We start from the raw sequence: 25,011 nt of genomic DNA on the forward strand, positions 1-25,011 counted from the left end.
ATAGAGGGGTACCCTTCACTTAACTGGTGTACTATACTAAAGACAGAGAACTTGACTGTGCATACAAGGCTTGTTCACCATAAGCCTTTGCACAAGACAGGGCACCTGACTGAGATTTTTCTAACCCATGCATAATACAGTCTCTCATTGAAGAATTCTAGGTTTATTGCATTAAAGCTCACTCTGAGTATTTTGATATGTTAAAGACAAATGTATAGCACACCCTATACATTTTTAGTTAACAAGTAAAATCTTTGGACACAAAACAGAGCTAATGTTGTCATTTTCATTAATTCATATATAGTTTTTATGTAACATTTTATGTATACTTTAAATGCATTTTATGTGTTTGTGTTTGATTGCCAAGTATTCATTTGTGTTTGGTCTTTTGTATTAATTTTTCTTTGATTTTTTAAAGTATGATTTCTCACATTTTATTTTGTTTCTTTTAGGTTTTGTTTTATTTCATAAGATCCCACTGGATGGGTAAATGAAATAAGGAAAAGATGAGAGAGGGGCTGTTGAGCTTGTGGAATCTGTATGCTGCACAGTAGGGAGTGGACAGTGTTCTTGCCCAGTGAAGTGCCACCTCCCTTGGATTTCTCATTTAGACATTGGTTCTGTTTGGAGAACTATAGAAGTACATTCAAATCAGTAGCTGTTTTTGCAAGAGCAGGGCAAAGCCAAGCCCTGAGGCAGCTAAAAAACTCAAGAAAGTCCAGAAATAAGCTATCACACTCTTTCCTATTACATTGTCCTCACTGTATCTTCCAAAATGACATTGACATTGAGATGAAACTACATTATATTGTTTCCTTCTTGTCAACTTTTTTGTTCTGTTTGAACTTAACTGGAAAGATGCTGGTTTTATAAACAATATTTATCAAAGGTGAACTGCAAAGCTGCTTTTATTGCATTAACACCTGTGCAGAACTTCTACATTATGTAATTTGAGTGTGTAGGCTCACTGCTTTCAGTGGGAATGCTCATATCCTTGAAGTTCAGTTCTTTTATATTTGCAGGATACAGCCTTAAATCCTGAAGCAGTAAATTGCAGAGCTGGCATGCAAATCTTACTATGTATGTAGTTCCACTGACTTTACTGGAAAGATGGAGAGTCTAAGATATGTACAGAAAGGTAGTAATATTGTTTGTTAGTGTGTTTGGATATTGAAGCAGCACCATCACTTAAACATCTAGTTAGGTCATGCTTATTCAATAATCTGTAAGTTTAGATAGGTGTACAAATTTGTAGTAGGCCAGAATGCTGACTATGAGCCAAGAGCAAGAATAACAACAGTACGTGGCTATTGCTTCAGATTGTAGGCTTAAAGGCTTGTTTAACTGTTAACTGTGAAGTATATTTCAGAATATGCTTCAGAATACTTAAGAATTTACTCTGACAGGTAAAGTTAAGTGAAGGCACGTGCATATTGCAAGAGGAAGTATGGCATTTAGATATAGTGCTAGAAATGAATTTGCATCCTATTTACCTGTCACATCCTGAGTTTCTACTTTGAATTTTTCAGTTTAAGGAATTCTAAGAAATATGAAGTTTCTGTTTCGGATTTGTTTTGTTTGTTTGTCTGTTTGTCTGTTTTAATTGGGAGCTAGAAAGACTAGCAACAAAAAACCAAAATAAATGCTTATATTTCTGTCCATTTTTATTACCTTTTGGAGACATGGTTTGATTTTAATTCCTTAAAATTATGTGTAGCAAAAAGGCAGAGTTGATACTGTTTTGTCTCTCCAGTATTTGCTTTTCATTGTCACTGCTTTTTAATTTCAGACATTTTCCATTGTAACACTATTGTCTTTTTTTTTCTGTAGTCTTTTACAGCCATACACTTTCTAAAATACTGTTTTGACTCTTTTGTTCTATCTCTGTACATTCAGTTGTTTTTGCACCTTAAGGCTCTTAGTCCTTCAACATTTTGTTCGTGTTCTCTTGAGTCCCTTGGATCCAATTCTTTATTCCTGCTGTGCTCAAGTTTTGGAAATATCTTTTCTAGTAAAGAAATGTGTTCACATTTGCATTCTTCCAGGCCTATGTAGTGAGATATTTCCTTTCTTTTGCCTCTACTTAGGGAAGGGGAGCTGCAGTTGCTAAAAATCTGTCCCAAATATGTGTTCTCCTCCTCACAGTAAAGGGAGAACTAGAAGTCTACGGATGACCTAGAAATCATATTGTCTTTGTCACCCTGCACATACTGTAGTGATCTGGGGAGGGACGGCAGCTATTAAGGATATCCATCATAGTTCTGTTTGAAGTTAGATGGCAACAAGTGTCCTGTTGTTCCTTAGAACAAATATTAGGAATGTTTGTCTTTTTTTCCTCCCTAAGTAAATGTAGACATGGTCTTATTTTCCAGAAATCATAATTTTCTCTTCTTCTCACTGCTTCACTTTCAACTTCCTTAATTATTTTCTTCTCAGACATCTTGCTTACCCATGCATTTGTCTTCCTGTTGAAATAATATCTAATGTCATTGAGTTGATTCTAAATAACTGGAGAATCATTTAGCAACAATATTTGAACTAAAGTCAGTGGACTTACATCAAACATATGTTGGATCATGAGCAGAGCTTGACCCAGTATCCCAAATTCCAATTTGAGGTTTTGCTGGGACAAAGTCAGCATATTTCAGTTATGTGCTCACAATTTATTTCCAAATAATGAGGTGAGAATTTGAACCCTTTTCTTTTGGCAGGGAAAAAGCAAACTTGAAGAGCTGGTATTTGGCAGTTGACTTCTGAAATATTTAATTTAAGAAAGTAGTTATTTCTGATTCATAATATTTATATGCATTAATATGCACAGTTATTGATTGGGGATTTTACATAATTTTTTGTAATTTATTTTGTAGCACTTTGCAGTTCATCTTTATTGTATAGGGGTAGATTTGACCTTCAAATATTTCAGTATGTACTGACACAGTATTTTGGATTTTATGTAATCATGGAGGTAACTTTAATAAACAACAACTGATTTATGCACCATTGAAATAGATATATTTTTATATCTACATTGTAGTATAACTTTCTTACATATTTGGTACTACATTATATTAGCCACTCAGTGCACTACTACTTGATGCAGATACTCACAGAATCTTATGGATTGCAGCATGTTATTTGTTACTAATAATGTCAACACAGGTGTTTAATGGTTGATGGAAAGACTACATGTTCCTACAATGGTTTCTTTTCCCTTTTAAAGCTAAAGGAGCTAAACGCTTAGTGTGGAAATTATGGTACTCACTAGCTCCTGTCTTTCAGCTTGATTGTGAGTGACATTGCTTGTAACTGTAGAGATTCTGATCTGCCCAAATTGTGTTGGTTTACAAGGGCTCAGTTAATTACAAATTCTTGACCTCCTTAAAATAAAAGGAGATTGAAACTCAGAATCATGCAGGAAGCATTAACTTGGTAGAAATTGATGAACAGCCAGGATTTGACATTGAAAAGCTTTTATATTGTTTCACTAAGCAATAAAAAAGGCTATGAAATGTCTAAAGGCAGAGTTGCTATTTTTTTTCACTGTGCCAGACATGAACCTAAAATAAAAACATATTTCTAATGTTCTGCTAGAAGAGGTTTATTTGTACTAGAATTTATTTTAAATAGACATTTAATATACTCAGAGACATACTTAGATAAGCTGTTAGGTAGTTTGATGGGCAGATTAGTTTGGGAACCGGAGAGGAAACACTGCTGGGAATGTTTTCATGTGAGGCAAGTCTGTTAAATAAACCTTTGTCTTAAATTTGGTTGAAGTTTGACCAGTGGCCAGGTCTATATTGCAAACTATATTGCAAATAAGTGCGTGGTTGCCAGGCAGAGCCCAATGTTGTGCCCTCTGCAGCTGCCTGCCATGGAAGGTGAGGTTAGGGCACTCATAAAGGCTGCTCCTGCAGAAGGGTGTTTGGGGTCTATGTCTTTTTATGGGAGTTGTGGAAGCTCACATCCATGTCAGACAGAGGCTGCCATGACACATTTTTGTGGCAATATGTGTCTGAGCACCCTAATCTGTGAAAGACAGTCTTCAGCTTTTCCACTGCCTATGTCTACCCGCTGGATCTCTCCCAGGCAGCAGTGAAGAAAAACATGCATTTCAGTGGGAGCAAGATCAAGATCCTTGGGAACAGCAGACAGTGCCAAGAAAACCTGTGGACAGCTAGTTGAAAATAATTTTGCTTCAAATAATTCTTGCAGGAATTACTCTCTTCTTTGACTGTCGGCAGAAGCACTAAAAATCTATTTTTTCTTATGAAAGCCAATTTCTGAGCATGGCTTTCAAAAAACTAAGCAACATGGAATTTTGCACTGTAGGAATGACCGATGCACTTCCAACTGGCTCTTTACTCAACAGCCTTCATACAAAGGTTCAGCTTGTCAATCTCTTTTCCTGACTAGCCATGATAAGTCTGCACCATGAAGACCAACCATCACTTTGTTTGCAACTGTTTAAAGGCTTAAAAACTGGCAAATGGTTTGTAAAGTTGGAAGCTACTATCAGACAGATAAAAATGCATCCATTCTGACCTCTTTTTAATTCAACTGTCCTTTTCCAATTGTATATTTAACATTTGAAATAATTTGAATATTTTTAGTGGATTGGACAGCTAAGTATTTTGTTAATGTGTATTTCAAAAGAAAACTCCAAAAGCTTACTTGAAGGTTTTTAGTGTTTTCTTCTCCATTGCTCTCTCTGGCTTCTTCTCTTCCTTCCAATTTTCAGTCATTGTGTTCTCTGCTCTTAAGAGAACTCAATATCCTCCTTTGTGAGCTGTGGTAAGCTCTGTTCTCCATAGGGCACAAGTGCACAGATTGTTGGAATATCCTTTTGAAGGGCTTTGTCGTCATTTTATGATGTTGTAAAGTATTTTAGATTGTAATGTAGGTCCATGTTTTTCCAGATTTGTCATCTGATCTCCAGAGCAAGAGTTCATAGATGGTTAGAAGCATTGAGAAATATGCATACAGCATTCTAGGGAGGACAGCGAATGTTGTGCTGTGTATTTCACGTGTCACAGCCCTTTTCATTGTCCCACTTACATAGGAATGTATATCCCCAAATTTTTGAACCTGACTTCCATTTCTTCTGTTTTTCTTTTATTCGTATAAATTAAATCTGCTCTGAGAATAGGAAATGATGCATTGATTGAAAATAAATATAGCTATTTGGTTCCACATGCATATAGACTGTATGACTGAACTTGCAGAACATGTTATTGTCTTTTAATCAACCTCAGGTTAACTGATTGCCTTATTTTCATCAAAAAGGTAGATTGAAAGAGCCCACATTACAGCATGTATTGTTTTGATACAGACAAGCTATATCATTCTAATTTTAATAGCAACTTTCCATGATTAGCTGTGTTTTTCCAGCTGCAAGGAATGTGGCGGATAAGCACATGTGTTGTGGCCTGGAGCAGAGTTGCAGTCAGTGTAGAGCCAAACTGCTTTCATTTTGAAGAGGGCAATTCCCCTGTCATCTCTAGAGGCAGCAACTTACAGCAGTGTTACTAAGCAGATTATGTCTTAATATAGGAGGAAACTTGTCTCATTGCATACATATTTTCACTGTAACTTCGTTCCTTGGCTGGAATGACAAAAGCAACTATATAAAATTTCAGGGAACTATCTGGTATTCAAGCAAGTAGAGAGTAAAGTCATGGGTTTCTTCTGATGACTTTGATTTTTCCTTGATATAAGCAGAGTAGGGCTCATCCTCAGACACATCAATGAAACAGGAAGGAAACCCTGTTTTTTTCTGAGACTTTTTTTTAATGTAGCTCTTTAATTGATATTATTGGCTTTACTAGTGTGACAGCAGAATTGGGGTGCCACACCACTTCACAAACTGAAGACTGGAGTCTTTGACAAATACATTTCAGGTGTATTCCACTGCCATTCAGAGATCTATGTTCCTGGGTCTTTTTCATATTTCAGGCTCAGTTTAAAAATAAGAAGACTCATTCAGTTGATATCAAAGTATAGAACATAAGCATTCTTTTCTGAAATATTCTTTTCACACTTGGAGAAAAGTAATAGTCTAAAAGATTGCATGAAATTGCCTTCTAACATAGCATCACATCATGGATGCCAAGCACTGAGATAAGAGACAACAGGCAGAAACTGATGCACAGGAAGTTCTCCCTGACCAAGCACTGGAACAGATTGCCCAGGGAGGTTGTGGAGTCTCCTCCACTGGAGTTATTCAAGAACCATCTCAGTGCAATTCTGTGCCATGTGCTCTAGGATGACCCTGCTTGAGAAGGGAGGTTGGACCAGATGACCCACTGTGGTACCTTCCGACCCGACCCATTCTCTGATTCTGTGATTAAAAAAATGATAGCTGTGATCCATCAGCAAACTGTGAGCCTTTTCACCCTCTCTTCCCTCTAATTCTTCTTGTTGAAAATTTTTTGTATTGTAAATAACAGTCATTGTTTCTATTCACAAATGCTACCATAACAGTTTGCAAAATCTATATTTATAAAAATATGTACTTGATGAACTTACTTTTAACAGACCAATAAAGTTTTATGATTCCATATCATTGTGTCTTTCACTACCTGTAAGTTGTTCGTATCTTGTATTTCATTAGTAACAGTGCAGTGCATTGGAAAATATGTAAGTCTTCGAGTTCCTCACCTATTATGTGTTGCCATAGATGTGCTACTGTTGTTTTTGTTTTCTCATAAGGAGATTCAACTCCTTGATTATATTTTTATAGCATCTTTAATGCTTACCCTATTTATAAAGCATCTCTCAAACTCTGTTTACAGAAGTTTTATATTGGTTTAATTTAAATGTATGTGTGTTTACATGTACATTCAATCAGATATAAATGTATTCAGAACAAACAACTATATATTCGGCTATTGGCCATAAGACAGCAAGTTTTACATGTTAGGCCATGCTTCATCTACTTAGAACTTTACATAGAAAAAGTTGATTATTTAAATACCCCAATAAGCTGTGCTATTTTGAGGAAGTATCACTGCTATGATTTGAAGGGTATGTTTTACTTTGTGACTTCTGTTTGTTGGCCCAGGCCATCTGGATTTCTTGACAGACCTAATGAAATGTAATACATAAATGAAATGGTTATGTCACAGTTTATGTCCAGCTTTTTCTGTTTTTTTTGCTTGAGCATACTAGGGTATGTTATATTTTCCTATTAATATGCTTGCTGTATTTGGACTACAGCAGATGACATGTTCATTTTCTTGCTTCTGAAATGTTTTGCCACATTTTTCTGTTCTGGGAGCTCAGCAGATCTCCGAGTATTGTACCAAGTCTGCTTTGTATACCTATAGTAAATTTGATTTTTTTACCTCTGAACAGTTCTGATGTTATGTAGTGTATTTTACACATATGCTTTTTTAGCATCATCCATATAAAATATGCTTTGGGAACTAAATTGATGCATCCTAAGTATCTAGAAGAAACAATCTCAATATAAAGGATAGTTCTTTTTCTAACAGAAGCTTGCAATAAGACTTGCAGGTAAATTGTGCGTTTTATTAAGCTGGTAGGTACAATTATTTTAAAGGAAGTATTCAAACAATATAAAATGTTAAAGTCTTGAAAATGCTAAATAGAAGACATGCTGAGATTGTGATGTGTTTGATATTTTTCTGAGTAGTAGCAAGCTTGCCATCAAAATACTCTTAACACACATTTTGCAGACTTAGCAGAGCAAGGAACAGGGAGAGCAATCAGAAAATGAAGCTGAGTAAAGGCAGAAGTGAAAATAGCTGTTTACATTACCCGGGAAATTAGGCAGTCAACATTATCAGAAACAAAAAAGTCTTAATATTCTTGATAATCCAAATTAGTGTAAAAATGCAAGCAAGGGTTTATTTTTCAATGAACATGAATAGTACCTTAAGAGTGTTGTTGTAGAAGTCTTTATTTAGTTATTTTAAATGAGAAAAAAAGATACAAACAACATGTATTGGATATTTGTATCTTGAGAAATTGTAATTTCCATCTAATTTTATCATTAAAATACTTCAAGATTAAAAAGTTATTTTCATAGACTAGTTTATCATTCTGTTACTATTTTAAAAGTAAAATGAATTTAAAGATCACCTTTCATGTTGAGAAATTGATGTTTCTTCCTCTATTATGTTTGTAATCAGGCTCTAAAGCAAAAATACAGAGCTCATAATAAGCAGTTCTCTTTATATTGTTGTTCTGTAAAAACAGTTGCAAAAAGTCACAAAATACTGTTTTTTATATATAGATAATTGTATCAAAAGACTTTTTGCCAGTGTGTTTCACCTAGGAAAAGCAAATACACTGTGCAGTTTTGTAAAACAAGGGTGAGTAAGAAGAGTAGAAAGGTGTGTTTGAAAGACAGCTGAAAATTAATTTGGATTGGAGTTCTCACTCTGGTAATTGAAAAACTAATTTTAAAAACACTTGTTTGTTTTATTTATGCAATGTGGTTTCCTACTGTAGTTTTCAAATTCATAGTTTATTCCCATTACTACATTTTATGATGCCATTATTATTCTTTGCAGGAAACTTCAGATCTAGTTCCCTAATACCTTGCAACTGTAATCAGTAAAATTCCAAATAGTGTCTCGGAATAAGTTAGACTATGAATGTGGCAGTGTCTTCCAAAGTTGTGTTTACTCTTGCCACACAAAAGTGCTGTGCTATTTACACATTCAGAAGCAAAATATTCAACTGGCTGTTCTAGCCATGACATGTTCCCAAGGTAGCTGATATGCAGAAGGAAAATATGGAAGTATATGTTGGGAGCCCCACATATTGATGACACCACAGATCAGATTTCTTCAATAATTTGTTATAGTTGCTATTAGGTATTCGAAGTCAGAAACTAGAATGTGGTGAAACTCCAGATGGGCAATGGGTTGTGCAGTTTCTTTATGACTGGCATGATCCACTGAAGAGTCACCATGTTTTCACCTGGAACAGTTTTAGCAAAATTTCAGTGTCTACAGCATTGAAGTCAGTGATGCCTCAGGAATGGATGTGTCAACCCTGCCTCATGGAACAATATCCAAGAAAACAGTTCCATATAAACCTTTGTCTGAAGGCTAGGTAATGTTTCTTTCATTTTTTTTCTCAGCCCATGCTCAATATTTGTAATGTCTTTACTCCAGAAGATGCCTCAGCATAAACCCTGCTGCCTAAACCAGAACTCCACTTTCTTTTTTGTAAAGTTGCATGTCTTGCAATCAATTTTAATTCTTCCTTATGAGTCCTAGCATGATGCTGAGGTCAGAGCTTATAAGTGAGCCCACACTTTTCATCCTCAGATGGTCCTAAGGTGAAGGTCAATAGGTCACAGATTCCTGGTGCACTTTGTACTATGTAAGTAATGCATAGTCATAAGAAATTGCTTCACTTACGTTACATATCTTAAAACTCCTAGGAAAAATCCAAGATCTGTATGTACCTGTACAGAATAAAATAACTATCAGAGTTAGAACAACATGTGAGATCTTAGTAAGTCTATGCTTTGTAGGAAAAAACATTTATGTAATACTCCTATTTGCATTCAGATTCAAAACTGTGTATGCTGCCTTAAATATGATTAGAAGTCAAAAAATGTGAAAGAATATGTGTTGTCTTCCTTTGGTAAGCCCTGCTCCTGACTTTCCCATTTATGTCAGGTGATCAGATGACCTAGGAAGTCAGTTTGTCTCAGTTTTATTTTCTATGAGCTGAAAATTTTTTGGCAGTCTGAGGTACTACCTCTGTGTTGTAATGTAACTGCCTGCCTGTCTTGATGCAGTCTGTCTTCTGGATACCAAGCAGTCCACTGACAGATATCTCAGTCCCTCATGGGTCTTGTGAAGGCTTCTGCCACACAGCTCTGAGTTATTGCTTAGCTGTATGATTTTTAAATATATGTAATGTTTTTAAATACCGTCCAAATCATCAGCTCTGCGTTTGTTTGCTTATGAGACTATGAATCAAAATAAAGTAAGTTCACCGCCATTTGACTGAGCATTTCCTTTCTCCAGGCATCTGAGGACAGTTTTTGAATCAGAACATGCTGAGACCAGCTTTGTAGTTGGTACAACGGGTTACCTCTTCCCATAAATTGGCTTTGTCTTTCCCTTGGGAGTTGGCATAGTCTCTTTCCAGGTAGATAATTCTAGGAAGGTCTGGTAGCATAGTACATTAAATTGCTCCTAAGTAATATGTAACTACTTTCTTTAGCATCCCGAAACATTTTGTCATTGCTGCCTACACATTGCAAGTGCACAGCTTGTGCAGCCTGATTCTCCACTGTCTTTCCTTGCATTGTGTTTCTGTTTGTGCCGTGTAGCTCTCAAATGCTAACAGATCAATCTGTCCAGCAATGAATGCATCTGCATGGGATGCAGCACCATGAGGAATTCAAAATCACTTGGGACTGAGGAAAGTATGAGTCAGATCCTTTCACCAATGAGACTAACTTAAATACTTCTCGTTTGTAAGTACTAGTACTCCTGCTATTTGGGAATGGCAAATTTTGAAGCTTGAAATTCAGTCTGCTAACATTTGAAGGAGTAGACACCCATCTTAGGTCCTGCCAAAAGGAAATGCTAGCCAATTGAATGCAATTTTAATCCCCAAACTGGGGGTTTCTGGTGTTTAATCCATAATAGCCAGATTGTACGTAAGATCTGTATTTATCTGTAGTTTCATTTTTTCTACAAAATGGTCTTTTAAGAGATTGTGTAGGTGTTAAATAGTGCAGTTTTAGTCATGTGTTACTAACACAATGAATAAATATTTTTTTTTCACTTCTAGTTTTGAATTAATTTTTGTGTGATGCATTCTTTGAAACTTACTTTAGAACCAGATCAGTGAGTTTAATTCAACAGGACTATCTTATTTTAAATTCAGGACTTCAGTGTCTCTATGCTGGTATTTGAATCATTAGTACTGCATTGATCTATATTTTGTAAGGAATAGTTGTCCCTAACCACAATTTTTTTTCATTACAAATTTTTAAAAAATATCCTTATGTGTGAATAATACTTAATTTCTTAGCAATAATTGCTTGGCGATTGGAAATTAAATTAGTACCAGATGGCATTACCAGTGAGACAAAAGGTAAGAAATCTATTGTACTCATACTGTTAAAGATGAGGTTTCATTTACAAAATGACATCTGTAGTGAGGTCCTATGTTATTGTTTTCTCCTAAAAATTTCAATGGGTGAGTGATCATGGCTTATTTTTTGATTCATTTTTGTAGGCTGATTAGATAACTTAGCTGTTTCAGATTGTGTCATATCTTCATTCCTTGAGTTCTGCTACCACATCATGAAAAGATGAAGAAATTTTTTGGCAATGTAAGAAAAATTAGTGTTTTAACAAACCAAATTCTAATGCCTCTGAAACTGTACTGGAGAATAAAACCATCCCAAATACTCCGTTGATAAACCTACTTTTTAAAGAGTTTCTGTATCCATTTAAGGTAATATGACCAAGTGGAGGGAGCTGCCAGCAAATCCTGAGAGCCTGGAGGAAGTGCGGTGTCCTGTCTCTGCAGAGCATAGTTAACTCGTAGGGATAGCAGGCTTCTCTGGTTACAGAGGTTCAGTCGCCCCTGGCAGAAGCTCAGTGAAGCTGGTACATATTGACTGACTGCTTCCTGCCATCTCCCTTTAGAGGTGTCATATCTCTGTGGCACAGGGCCCAGTTTAAAGCCTCCCAAAGGGGTATGTGCCCAGGCATGCTTCCAGTGCTGCAACAGCACAGGTACTGTGGATGGCTTCAGTACTTGTTTGTGGTGATGAACCTGCTGCACTCCATCCAGCTAGTGCTGTTGCTTAGCATCCAGGCTTGCTTCCTTGCTTTTTCCTGCCTTTTGTTGGACCCTAAAGCAAAGGACAGGGATATACTGCAGGAGGGATTCACTTCTGCTGGCTTCCAGCCCAGCATTAAGCATCGCCCCAGCAAGCTGACTTGTCTGCTTCACATCTCTCCTCTCTCTGCAAGCCCACATGTCTGCGTGACTGAAAGGTGAAAGACTAAAATCTTGCTAATTTTAATAACACTAGCAGAATCGTAATGAAAATCTTACTCTGTAGCTTTTACATATCTGGTAGCATGCAGCAAATCATACTGTCTTTAATCCTCTCCCTGGCAAAACTCCCACTCACTTCAGTGGGAGTTAGTTTTGTCTGGGCATGACCAGAGTTGGAATTTCAGGTTTTGGTCCTGCATTAATTCTTCAGCAAGAGAAATGGATTTTATAGATTTTCATTTAAACATTATGAAGACATGAAACTGTCATTCTCTATAGTGTAGTGGTACAAATATGGGTAATTACCTTTTTGGCATTGCCTCTTGGGAGTAATACAGATAAATTACTTTAACCCATTCCCAACATAATTCATGCGCAGCCATATATCATAGATGCTACCTTTCAGTGACATAACTAAATGCCACAAGTAAGTGCCACAGCACCAGGAGACTGCATTTTCCAAAAAGATTGTCATCATTCTTAATAAAAAGACAGCAGTCCAGATTCCACTGTCATTTATAGTGATTTCAAACGATTGTCAATATAATAAGTTACTCCTGGTTGATATTAAAGTGAAGAGAATTAGACTCTTGGTATTGCTGTTTCACTTTTTGTGTTCTTAGGATTTCATGCTGATTTGACAAGAGGAGTAAGGTGCAGAAAAACCTTTTGGTGAAAATGGATTCTTTGTTTCTAAATTCACATTCTTTCTAAAGACTGTGAAAATGAAAAACATAGAGTTTACTGAGATTACAGTATTATAGATGTGATGACATCAGAGAATAAAATACTGATTATGGTCTTGCACTGAAGTCCATTTCTTGGTTATCTAATATTGGTGTGCTTGAAGTGAGTGTGCATTTTTCATGCACATGGGAAGTGCACATGTCTGCTTTTTGCAGCTTGGTCCCTTGAGACCTGTTTGTGTATGACCATTGCTGATGATGCCAATTTTTAATCTACTCCAGTGCAAGAGGATTGTGGCTGTGCATGGTTTGCTGTTTTGGTTTTGTTTGTTCCTTTCAGTCTCTGAAGGCAAGAAGATTATTTTTGCAGATCAGTTCAGAGATGCACTAGTTAGGAAAGTTTATAAAGTTGTTTACTTCAATTGGTTCTAATGCTGTGCATGTGTTCATTAAATTTCATATGGAATTACAAGACTCTTCTTCTTTGTAGCATTTGCTTTTAATGGTGGTCAGGAATAAGGCTATGCTATCAGCTTCCTTTAGCAGTTCCTTTTTGAGAGAATTTGATTTTCATGCAAATCTGTTCTGATAAATCTGTTGCTAAGAAACGGCCATGACTGAATTTTCGATAAAAGAGGACACTAGACTGTGAATAAATGAATGTCATCCTAAAATACTTGAGCTCAACAAGTACTAATGCTATTTAGTCCTAACAAAAAAAATTACATCACGGGAGGCCATGAGGTTGTTAGAAAAAAAAGGACACGGATGAGCCAGGTGGTCAAGAGAGAAAATCAGTTAAGGAGAGGCAAAATTTTTTCATAAAGAAAGAGGTGAGTAAAGAAGCAGAGGAGGCCTATCAGAAACATGCTAAGGGAGAACATTTGGTGAAATATTCAGAAGTAGTAGAAGTAATTTATGAAAATACTGTATGCAGCAACCTGGAAAAAAAAGAAACACTGCTGTATTCAGAGCTGTGCAGAATAGAAGCAGTGATGCTTCCAACATTCTAGCAAAACTTCATTGTGGTGTCATGACCAGTTTTGTGACCAGTTTCACAATTAGTTAATCCATTTTCAAATCTGCTGTAACAAAACTGCCAGAATTTGGTTTGTAGCATAGCCAGTTTTGGGATAGCAAGCTAGCTGATGTGTCGCAAATAGCTTTGAGTATATGGCATTTTCCTGCTTGCCATAGCAGCAATTTCAAGAAAGCTGACAGAGGAAAGGTGACAGGAAGAATCTCCAGCAGATGAGACATCATGTGACAGGGAGGAGGAGGTGTGTGTAAATGGCAGTAGATGTTTAGCGTACAAAGGCAAGTCAGTCAGTTCGTACAGCTAATCCTATAGCTTGAGAGTGATGCTGCTGGGATAGAAATTTGACATGTTACCTTTCTCCCCATGAATGTCAGTTGCTCCACTGTAACAATTTTTAGATCTGCACTTCAAGAGGATTTGAGTATGTGAGCCTTCACTGCCTTAGGATTTGTGCTCGGGGAAAGAAAGGTGTTAGAAGGCAATTCGGCATCTTTGATTTGAAGCTGCATTAGCAGGGATATTCTCCAAACAGTCTGTTCATCTCTCTCCCATCTCCAAAGGTGAACTGTTTCTTAAACAATGTCATCAAAGACGTAACTGAGAATAATTCAGAAGGTTGTGACAATGCAATATGATTGCTTTTCTTTTCCTTATTATGTCCTAGGGGTGCACAGAACAACCAGGTACTAGAGTGGGTCTATTAGTAAAACTGCTCCATTTTGGAGAACATAGCAGACAGAGACTTCACATGGACATCGCAAGTGTTTTTAGTGATACATGGTTACTGAGCACCAAAAATCTTCCCAGAAGAACATTCTGACCAGTCTCTTGCTGGCCAGCAAGGTTTTCTAACATGGACTATGATCTGTGTTTAAAGGCCTGGCACAGATATAGTTGCTAAGTTCTTTGGGATCAGGTTCTGTAGAAAAAAAACACTGAAATGGCTACTGTGACAGAGACAAAAGACGGAATCAGTTTTAGTGTTGCCGAGTAATCTAATATAATTTGGGATTGAAATGTCAGGCAGGAATGTTCAGGAAGGAAAGTAAGCTCCCTTTTGATTTATGCTCACTAGGGCTGATTTTGTACAACCTGTGTTCTGTGCTGAAATCTCCTAATCTTTCAGCCACCGACTTTGGAAGGCCAGGCTACCTCCATAGCACGTGCAAAATTTGGGTCATCAGTACCCAAAGCCTGTTTACCTGAGAAGAGAGCGAACTACTTGGCAAGAAGCAGATGGTGAAGTGTTAGTTCCCTATCTTCCCATCGTCAGGTGTAGGTGGGCCTTTGAATTTAGTTTGTATAACCTGTTTTCCAGGATGGCAAGTGTTTTGAGATGAAGAGGAAGCAGTCCAAGTAACTGCAAGATCAAAAATGCTCTAGTTGGCCTGCAAGATCATCTTAGTGAGAGCTAGGTAAACAGCAAAGCCATGTGGTTTACAATTTGAGCATGATGTTTGGGCTGATCATGTGTAATCATTTAGATTTAGTTTTGCTTATTTGTAGGTAGTCAGGTTTAGGGTTAGCTAATGTGGTTGTAAATGTTACAGAACCATAGACTATTCTGAGTTGGAAGGGACCCACAAGGATCATCTAGTCCAACTCTTAAGTCAGTGGCCCATACAGGGAATTGAACCCATGACCTTGGTGTTATTACAACCAAGTTTTAACCAAGTGAGCTAAACTGTTACGCTGGAATGTTTGTTGAGAAGAAATTGAGAGGTGTATTTCCGTGTAGTGTTGGCTTCGTAACTCATGCAATTTTGGAGGCCTGTAATAATCTTGCACTGACAAAAAGTGAGAAATTATACAAGACTTTTTGTTACAATGTCATGTAGTTAACACTTCCGCTAATGAAAGCTGTTCAGAAATAATAACTGAAAAAAATTATACTTAAAGAATGCTATTAAATAATGTGTGTTCTAGTAGAACCTACAGTAGTACTGCACTAGTGTTCTTCTCACCCGGCTAAACCTATTTTTGTTCTGCAGGCTGGAAAAGTGACCTTCTAATGCACTGAAATGTATGTACTCCATTGAGACATGTTACGTATTTGTTGAGCTATGGGCTTCCTTCACTTCTGAATAGACATAGAACATTTGAAGACCCTAAAGTGTTTCCCATACGATCGCTCAAAGTCTACCTTTGTGTCATTATGAAAGTTTAGGGCTTAAAGGGCATCTGGGAAATTCTTCCCTACCCTAAGGCTGTATCAACTATGCCTGAATTTTTTCCAACAGAGAGTTTCCTCATGGGGCTTCAAGATCTCCAAAAATGGAGATTTCTGAGCAATTCCAGTGCCTGGGAATGTCTTCCCAACATATTATCTTAGCCTTTCGTGATGTGTTTTGCCATGGAACTTTTCATTCCTATCCAGCGTAGGTGTGCGATAGAAATTGTACCCATGCATTGGACCACTGTCCTTGTGTACCTCCTCAGACCTTGGCCTAAGATAAATCCCAATTCTTCAGTTTTTCATCAGTGTCTGAGTATGTCTAGATTTTTCCATATCATGTTTTCAGCTGATTTGCTTCAGTGGAAGAGGCCTGTAGATGGTATCTCTGTACTTCCAAGAAATAATCTGTGAGGCTTTGAAAACAATGAAATAGTGTCACTACTGATGTTTTGTTCCATTTGTTGGTTTGTTTTTTGTTTAAAGGCACAAAAATAAATACAAGTTTAAAATCACAGAGCTTTTCTCTACAGTCTAACATATCTGCCTTATCATCTAACCATGTATAACTAAACAGAATTTGAATAATTATTGAAGTTAACTACTCCCAATAGCTTTGTTCTTTCAGGTAAAGACTGACTGCCAAAGCAGCATGAGGAAACTTGTGTTGCTTCTGTACACTTTGTAGTTATCTTCTGGACAACAGAGTACCTCATTCCCTGCCCTAGGAATGGAAGTTCTAAACTTGAATTATTTATGAGAAGTCTGGGTGGAAGTGATTGTTAATTAAATAGTTTTAAAATTAAATGAAAGGCAACAAGAATTTAATTTCAGGTCAATTGTTATTTTTTGCTCAATTCCAACAAGAGCATTCCAGCTGATGATCTTTTTTAATATTGTGGTAATTTTTCACTGTAGTATGTTTGAAGGATTGTAATTTAACCCAAGTTTCCAAGGTGCGCAAAGCTGCAGGTAACAGTAATGAATGTTCTTGATGATCTATATTAAAAAAAAGACAATCTTTCATTCTTTCTTATTTTCTGCTGCCTTGTATCCTTCTTTGGCTGATGTATTCTTATTGATGAATATGCCACATCCCAGCTAGGTTTTTGTCTCAGGTCTGTGTTTCATTTAAGCTGCAGATACAGCAAACATCCACAAAGTAGTGAATAGCTGTAGAGCCACCATTTATCCTACAGCTGCAGGAGGGCTGTGAGTCCCAAAGGGTTCTGTGGTTCAACAGTTGAGGCTGCCAATTCCTCCCAGTTTCTGGTCCTGACTTTGACAAAGATCTCTGGGTACATCAGTGAGCCAAAGAGCTCTTCTGCTTTCACATTGGGAATAATAGTAGCACATACCTCATTGAGTCTGATCTTTGAGGATTTATTGGCTATGGTGCTTAGGAGTTTGAAGATGCATGCCAGATTGCAGCTGTGAGATCTGTTACACAAATGCCTTCCATTCTGGCTGAAAGGAGAAAGAAATTGGTATCTTTGTGACGTGGACTGAGGTTTTGCTGATGGCATACCAGGGGAGAGCTGGATCCAGAGTGAACCTGGGGCAGAGCCCTTTCATCCTGTACAGACAGTATAACCAATCCAGTATGTATTAGAGTCTGCATTATTTTTACTACAGGCTTTGCAGTGCTGCAAAGGAGGTTTCTTGGCTAAACTGTGTTGCCACTCTATCCCAGACCAATACACCTGTGTCTTTGTCCCTGCACCCCATAGGCTGCATGACTTTCAGGGAGTGACTTGCATTATGGAGGTGTCCCCTAGGCTACCTAAGGGAGTCCTTCCTTGCAGAAACACTTGCTTTAGGCTTGTGTATGAAGGAATGCAGGAATATGTGCATACAGGGGCATAGATGAGGTTCTGAGGAGAAAGGCAGCTGAAAGGAACTGGCTGGGATTCTTTCACAGTCAGGCACCAGAATAAAATCAAAGAAAACAAATATGCAGCTGTGGTTCTTAGATTCAAAGCCACAACAAAAAAGCCCTAATGAAATATTGAGTGGCTAAAATTTGTGCTTAGTCATGTCAGTGGAAACCACCCAAACTGTGTGTCTGTTCCTCTCTAGAGGAGCTGGGCATTTGAAATAAGTTTTCCTGCAAGAGGAATGTGTGATTTGCAGCAAAAGCATCTTGACCCTAGCAGCACTGAAAATTTGGTACTGTAAAGGTGAATGTCATACCTGTTGTTTCATTAGTCTCAAAGGTATGCATTACTTATATTATTCTGTGTGAGAATGAAGGCAATCCGAGACTATAGGTTACTTGCTCTGAATGAAAGTGATACAATGACAACAGAGCAATTTAGAATTCTTGTGTAGCTGCAACAAATGAGGAAAAACTAAACATTGATTTTTCACATTAAAACAAAAGCAAACTACCTTTTATTCTTGATCACCCAAATCAAACACTGCATCGAATTGGTATGGTTTCATCATGTTCTGCTACAGTTGTAATTGAACAGACTGGTAAGGGCTGCTTCTTGAGTTTAAGCCACGACTTTCTGCTGCTTACTCCAAGAGACCTTCAAAGAGCCCCCTTACTTCTGTTATGCAGAGAATGTTAGAAGTGCATGCTGACAGGGAACAGAGGCATTTGTCTGGTTGGTGTGAGGATGTTCTCTGGCTCTCAATTCTGGTTCCCTTGACTTCCTGAGAACATTATCTTGGATGGGAACTGAACCTCTTGGGCAGTGTCAAAAAAGTTTTTCTTATCTCTTATATCAAGAAGCAATAGAATACAAGCTTAAACAAGCACTGGTGGGTGCAAATCAGTTAAACAGATTGATGATACCTGTCAGAAGATGTGAACTTATTTATCCACTAAATACCCAAGCCTGGCAACTCTCAGTTGTCTGACTCACAGACTTAATGTCTAACAGTGTGATTTTTGGCTCAATGTGCTCCAGGATAGAAGGACACAAACTTTTTTGAGCTGTGCAGAGCAGTGTGCATCAGCAGTATGGGCTTGGGTATAATACTGTTTAGGATGATCTTATGATTTCTTCACCAGAGACAAAGGAGGGTTAACTCATTTATTCATTTTGCAACTGAGTGGGACAGTGACTATAGACATGACTTCACTCAGGCTCAGAATAATGGCTATTTTCTGGCTACCTGGCAAGGATGGGGATATGAGACACGAAAGGTCATTTGAAGGGTGGGGAGGGACAAGATACGCCACTGCTCCATGCAGCTGAACTGTTGACAGAACATGAGAGTGCCTTGCCTTGAGCTTTTCCTCATTAAAAGCATCAACAGCTGCAAAACAAATACCGTCATTTTAATAAGTCTACTCCAGATTTGCAAAACAATCTAACTGTACTTTGAACAGCTCCATCAAGCAAAGTAAGACTAAACTATTTCTCTTTGGATCAGCCATCTTTGTTTTTAATTTTTCCTTGTGTTCTATTTATGCCTTTTAATTCAATTCACTGTATTCAGCATGCAGCAGTTTAAGAGATCAATAATATAAAATAATATTTCTATAATTGCATTGCTTTCTATTATGCTGGCTTTCTTATTCAGTCTAATAGAATTGCATGAACATGATTCAGTACCACAGTTGCATACAGTTGTTGAACTTAGCAATACAAAGGAACATACAAAGTAAAGCTTGCAGCACCTTAGTCAGAAAAAGTGTGCCAAGCTGTGACTGATTAGAGGGAATAAAAAGATCACAATTTGAGAGTAAGGCTAAAATGTTGACTGTTTCAGTAAGAAAGTTGGATCCTACCTTGATAACAGGAAAAAATGAATGTCTGCTCTTGCTGAAGCATAGGACTCACCTTTTAATCATGCAGAAAAGAATAACTTAAAATCTTCTGCAATTAAGGGAATCTCATGGGAAAAAAAAATCTTGTATAACTGCTTTCACAGCAGTGTATTTAACTAGTGAAAAAATCCACCCCTCTCACAAGGAAAAAGAGAGAAGACTCAGTATGGCCTTGAAATTTGACACAAGCGGTACTGACTGATGTTGCATGAATTCACTATCCTGCTTTTAACTTGTTCATGTGCTGTTACTATGTCTCAGCACACACTGGGCCCTGTTCACAGGGGAAGTAAGTCAATGCTAGTGAAGGGTCCATTAAAAAATAATCCTAGCAGTCAATGTAACTTTTCTGGAAGGAACCACGTTTATTAAGGCATCACAGTACAAAATCATCTCTGCAAAACATTGCTTTTTACATGATCTGCTTTGGAACACCTGATGAAGTAGATGCACCCTTGTAAATGCACAAAACTAAAATTGGCTTGTTTTTGTGGCAGTTATGACCCCTATTGTTTACCAATGTGCGTGAGCCATTAGTAGTGACTTCAGGGATAATTGAAGTGACCTGTGTTGCACAGAAGTGTGTTGTGAGGAGAATGCAAGATATTGTAGCCTCCAGGAGATCTTGTTAAAGCTTGGAGAGCAAACGTGCAGAGTAGATTGTTTATAACTTTGACACAGCAGGTGAAGAGAGAAGTAGTGGACATGGTGCTTGTTTGTGATTACCTAAGCAAAAGTCTGAATACATGTGACTGCAAGATCACGTCAGGTGCAAACAAAACCCAGAGGTTCTTTCTGATTCTGCATTTGAGAGCCTCTCCTTTTTATTTTTTCTTGAGCCTTCTTAGCTGAGAATTATTCCTTTTGAGACTTTTCTGTGCTTTGATATATAGGGGTAAGACCCCATGTCTTGGAGCTATGAGCTCAACCAAGGGAGTTTTACTCTAAAAATATACAAGGCTCCAACAATGTCCACCCTCCAGATTATTAGAAGAGCCTTTATTTTTGGGAGCAGTCCCATGGTGTAATGAAGAGCACTACAGACTTCGAATCCCAAGGACCTGAGTTCGAGTCTCAGTGGGGACCAGGTTTTCCCTGGCAGTTCAATGCTTTCCTGCCATCTGATCCCATCAGATCTTGGCTGCTAAGCAGGGTCAACCCCCAGTTAGTACCAGGTACTGTAGACAGTCCCAAGGACTTCCCTGTCTGTGTCCAAGCTCGCTTGGCCATGGCAGATGGACCTTAGGACTTAAACGGTGGGGCCAGTTCTGCACATGCTGTGCCTCACCTAAAAAACCCACTGCGGAGGCTGGAAGGGCACACCCACGTGGGGAGAGCCCTTCCTAAATCTTCATTTGTGAAGTCTGGCCATACATATACAGTTCTTTTGACACCTAAAGTGAGAGCACCAAAGAGAAATGCTACATATGTTTTCTCAGGAGGTACTTTACTGGTAAGTTTGAGGAAAAATAAGAGTAGTTGGCAAAAGTTGAAAGGGTAACATACTACCAGAACGAAGCATTCCACAAAGCGTTGACTTAGCATGTGCAAATACATACAATTGAGCATAACCAATCCATCCAGTTTCCTGCTACCCAAATCATTAAGAAAAGAGATTAGAAGAAAAAAAGAAGTAGAAGAAGAAGAAGAAGAAGAAGAACAAGAAGAACAAGAAGAAGAAGAAGAAGAACAAGAACAAGAACAACAAGAAGAATAACAAGAAGAAAAAGAGAACAAGAACAAGAAGAAAAGAAAGACAAATAAAAAGGAAGATACAGCTACCATTCCTAGATTCAGCATAGATCAAACTACAGGGGTCTGGAAATGGTGGGTTTGAACATGTGAATATCAGGTCTTTGTTTTTATCTACTCTGGCCTCCTGTGGTCACCCTTCCCAGGCAGGATGCATGGCTCACTGGCCCCTCTGGGGCTCCAGAGCAGGCTGAGGGTTGGTGGTTTCACTGTGCCAGCCAATCAGAGGCTGATGATGGTCTCCAGGTTGTTTTGGTGGGCATGCTGTAAGACTACCTTTGACTAGCAGTTGCTCTGGGGTCACCCCAGGAGTCTCACCAGGCTGGCATGTGGGACAAGACATGACCTCACCTCTGTGAGATTCATCTTGTCCCTTCCTGCTCCCAGATGCACACTTGACTCAATTGTTCTGATCCAACAGTGTCTTACAACAGGAAGGTCATGTGGATTATTGCAGTGATAGCCAGTAGTCAGAGGTGTTGCTGCAACCAGCTACCGAAGGATTACCAGTAGTCTGAAATTGCAAAATAAGTGTAGCCCCAATAAATAACAGTGTATGTAGATCTTGGTAGCTTGCATGTTAAAGTTGCATTAACTCTGATAGTGATAGGAGTATCTCAAGTCATAGGATACAGTCATAGAATGGTTTGGATCTTGGACCCTGGACCTAGATACAACCCCTTACCATTGTCTGGGACACCTTTCACTGGACTAAGTTGCTTAAAGCCCCATCCAACCTGGCTTTGAACACTTCCAAGGATGGGGCATTCACAACTTTGCACTCCAACCTGTTCCAGTGCCTCACCACCCTCACAGTAAAGAATTTCTTTCTAATACCTAATCTAATCCCACTGTCTTTCAGCTTGAAGCCTTTTCCCTTTGTCCCATTACTATATGCTTTTATAAATAGTTCTGCTCCATCTTTCTTCTAGGCTCCCTTCAGGTACTGGAAGGCCACAATTAGGTCACCCTGAAGCCATCTAATTTCTAGACTGAACAATCCTGATTTTCTTAGCCTTTCCTGTCATGAAAGGCTGTATTTAATAATCATAAATCTTCTCTTGTACAGAAATAGCAGCACACCTTGAAAATAGCTTAATTAAATTTTATTTCATAACCTAAGGAAACTCACATTTGTTAGTGCCAGCAAGGTCAAGGGTAGTAACACTGATCAAGTGGCAGCACAGAAGCGAGTTATATTTCAGGCAGGAGTGTTGGTGCTACTGAAGGTAGACTATAGTACAACCACAGCAGTGTTTTACTATCTCCAGTTTTCTATGGGATATGAAATAAGAGAAATTTGCTGTTTCTACCTGTCTCCATATTATTTACTGAGTACAACTTCTCATCTAGTTGCTGGAGGTGGTTTGACTTTATTATAGCTCATCAGTTTCAAGTATAATTGGTTTTCTTACATGTCATGTCTTTTTTAAAGAGCTACTAGGTAGTTTTTGTACACAGAAGGGATTTTTCTTGGGCCTAGGTGATGCAGAATAGACAGGTCTTTAGCTTAACATCAAAAGAGGTGAAACTCATCCCTGCAGTATATAGCTCAAAGGCAAGGTACCATTTTTTGTCTGACTCCTACTTCTATCTTAAGAAGTATTGTCTAAAAATGAAATCAAGGGAAGATTTTGGGCAGCATGTTGGAAGGTGGAGAAGGTCTGTGGAGTTTTCCTGAAAGCTCAATGTGACTGTGAATCAGCTATTGGCAACAGCTAATGACTACTGACATGCCATGATTTTCACTCCATCAATGACATTTTGTCTAAAATTTTCAGAGCAGGTTTTATAAAAACCAGAAACAGTAATAGGTGACTGAGTGTAATTACCATACTCATTCTGCTTTTGACAAGTAATTCAGTGACCATGTTTCATCTGTATGAAACCACACTCCAAGGTGCTTTAAGAAATGATCCTTCATTTTGAACTCAGTACCTATTCAGAAAAGGACAGCTCTAGTTTCTTGTCAGCACAGGTGATGGCCTCATCTTGCATCTCCAAAATGGTTTTGCATTACTTGGATATCATAGCCAGCCACAGTGCTGGTCTGTAATTGTAATGTGGCTTAGTGAATTAAAAAAATGAAATGTAACTGTATGATGAGCAGATAGTCTGGCAATTAAAAGTCTATGTACATGTTTGCTCACATTGACAAACAAGTCCCAGCAAAGGGGAACTTTGAAAGGATGTGAGCTCAGCTAACTCTGATACACAATAATTTACATCTGTTGAGTTCTAATTGTCTTAATTAGAGAAGAAATAGGAAACAGAGTTTTTGAACTCAAACAACTGTTCACAAAGATCATTGCATGAGATGTTTACTTGCTAATAAGCGAGGGTGATCACAAAGTGATCCAGCAACAAATTTCACGGAGTTGAATTTTTCTTAGGTTGTTTTCTACTGTCAGAAATTACCCTGAAAAATCACTTAATTTTGCAGGTTTCCTCACCTCATCAGAAAGCTGTATATACTTGATGTCTGCTTCATACCAACAGATTAGCTTTTACCAGCTAGCCTAATTGAGTAAACAGAGTTACAGAACAACTGCCTACTTTTCACCTGCAGTACTTTGTGATTTATGCTGATCGAAAAAATAGTTCATCATCCAAAACTGAGTCTTGAAGTAGTGCAGAAATTATTTAATAAACAGACTGAGTTCCTAGTCATTATCCCACTTTAATATCTAGAAATGTATAATGGTCACTTTTCCTTGCTATCACTGCATATATGGTGGAAGCAAACAATGACAAAAGAGCCTCCTCTCCTGTGCAACAAAGAACAGCAGGGCTGAAAAGGACTTTGAGACATGCCTTTGTTAAGTTTCAGAGCTGAGAGAATTTGCCTCTTTACTATGAGAGAAGGGTCTTGATCCTCATAGTAAAGTTATAATAGTATAAAAAGAATATGTCCCAAGAAAGTGTATATTAGTTGGTTGCTTTTTTGGAGCAATGAAGTTGATATTCAGAAAGTTTAGAGATGTAAGGATGCTATCTATCAAAAATTCAATGCAGTTTTAAACAAGTTGCACATAACGCTTCTGCAAACAGCACTCATGCATCTAACAAATGTGTTATGATAATGCAAGTATCTTCTGTGCCATCTGAAGGATGATTTCCCACAATTAATCTCTGCCCTTCATTAGAGAAATTTTCAAGAAAAACTCTTAATCTTGACAACTTTCTAAGTAGAATCAATCGTCTGAGGATGTGGGTGATCAGTACTGACAAAACCAGCCTTGGTATTAGTATTTCACTTGATAAATTGCAGAGATTTAGACTTTACTTACATTTGTCAACAGTGACTTTCCAGTGAAGTGAAAGGTATTTGAAAAATTACTTCTAATATTTCAGACTGAGGGGAAGTACTTTTTCAAATAAGAATATTTCCCTCATGTGCCATTAAAGAAACTAGGGAGAAAGGAAACCAGGGGATGAGTATGCTTGAGTCTCAAAACATAAGATTGAATAGCCACATGCCAGTATATTTAAGTTTTATTCCTGTGAGCCCTGCCACATAGTGATGAAGTGCTTTTGTTTACTTTTCAGTAAGACGCAGAAG

General features: G+C 37.9%; 1 protein-coding gene across 8 annotated transcripts in view; it reads left to right on the top strand.

Moving 5' to 3' along the window:
• The window catches only part of NTRK2 (neurotrophic receptor tyrosine kinase 2), a 203,902-nt gene that overhangs the window by 89,743 nt on the left and 89,148 nt on the right, over positions 1-25,011 (top strand). For 3 of the 8 annotated variants that reach the window (XM_071581434.1, XM_071581435.1, XM_071581436.1), the window contains one exon: positions 453-7,071. The exons of the other annotated variants lie outside the window; for them this stretch is intronic. In XM_071581434.1, the coding sequence (XP_071437535.1) occupies positions 453-490 (38 nt within the window). In that variant the 3' untranslated portion in view covers positions 491-7,071. Of the gene's footprint in view, positions 1-452; positions 7,072-25,011 lie in introns of those variants that run through there. 8 annotated transcript variants of the gene reach the window in all.

The sequence above is a fragment of the Pithys albifrons genome, chromosome Z (assembly GCF_047495875.1).
Source record: "Pithys albifrons albifrons isolate INPA30051 chromosome Z, PitAlb_v1, whole genome shotgun sequence".
NCBI classification, from domain to species: domain Eukaryota; kingdom Metazoa; phylum Chordata; class Aves; order Passeriformes; family Thamnophilidae; genus Pithys; species Pithys albifrons.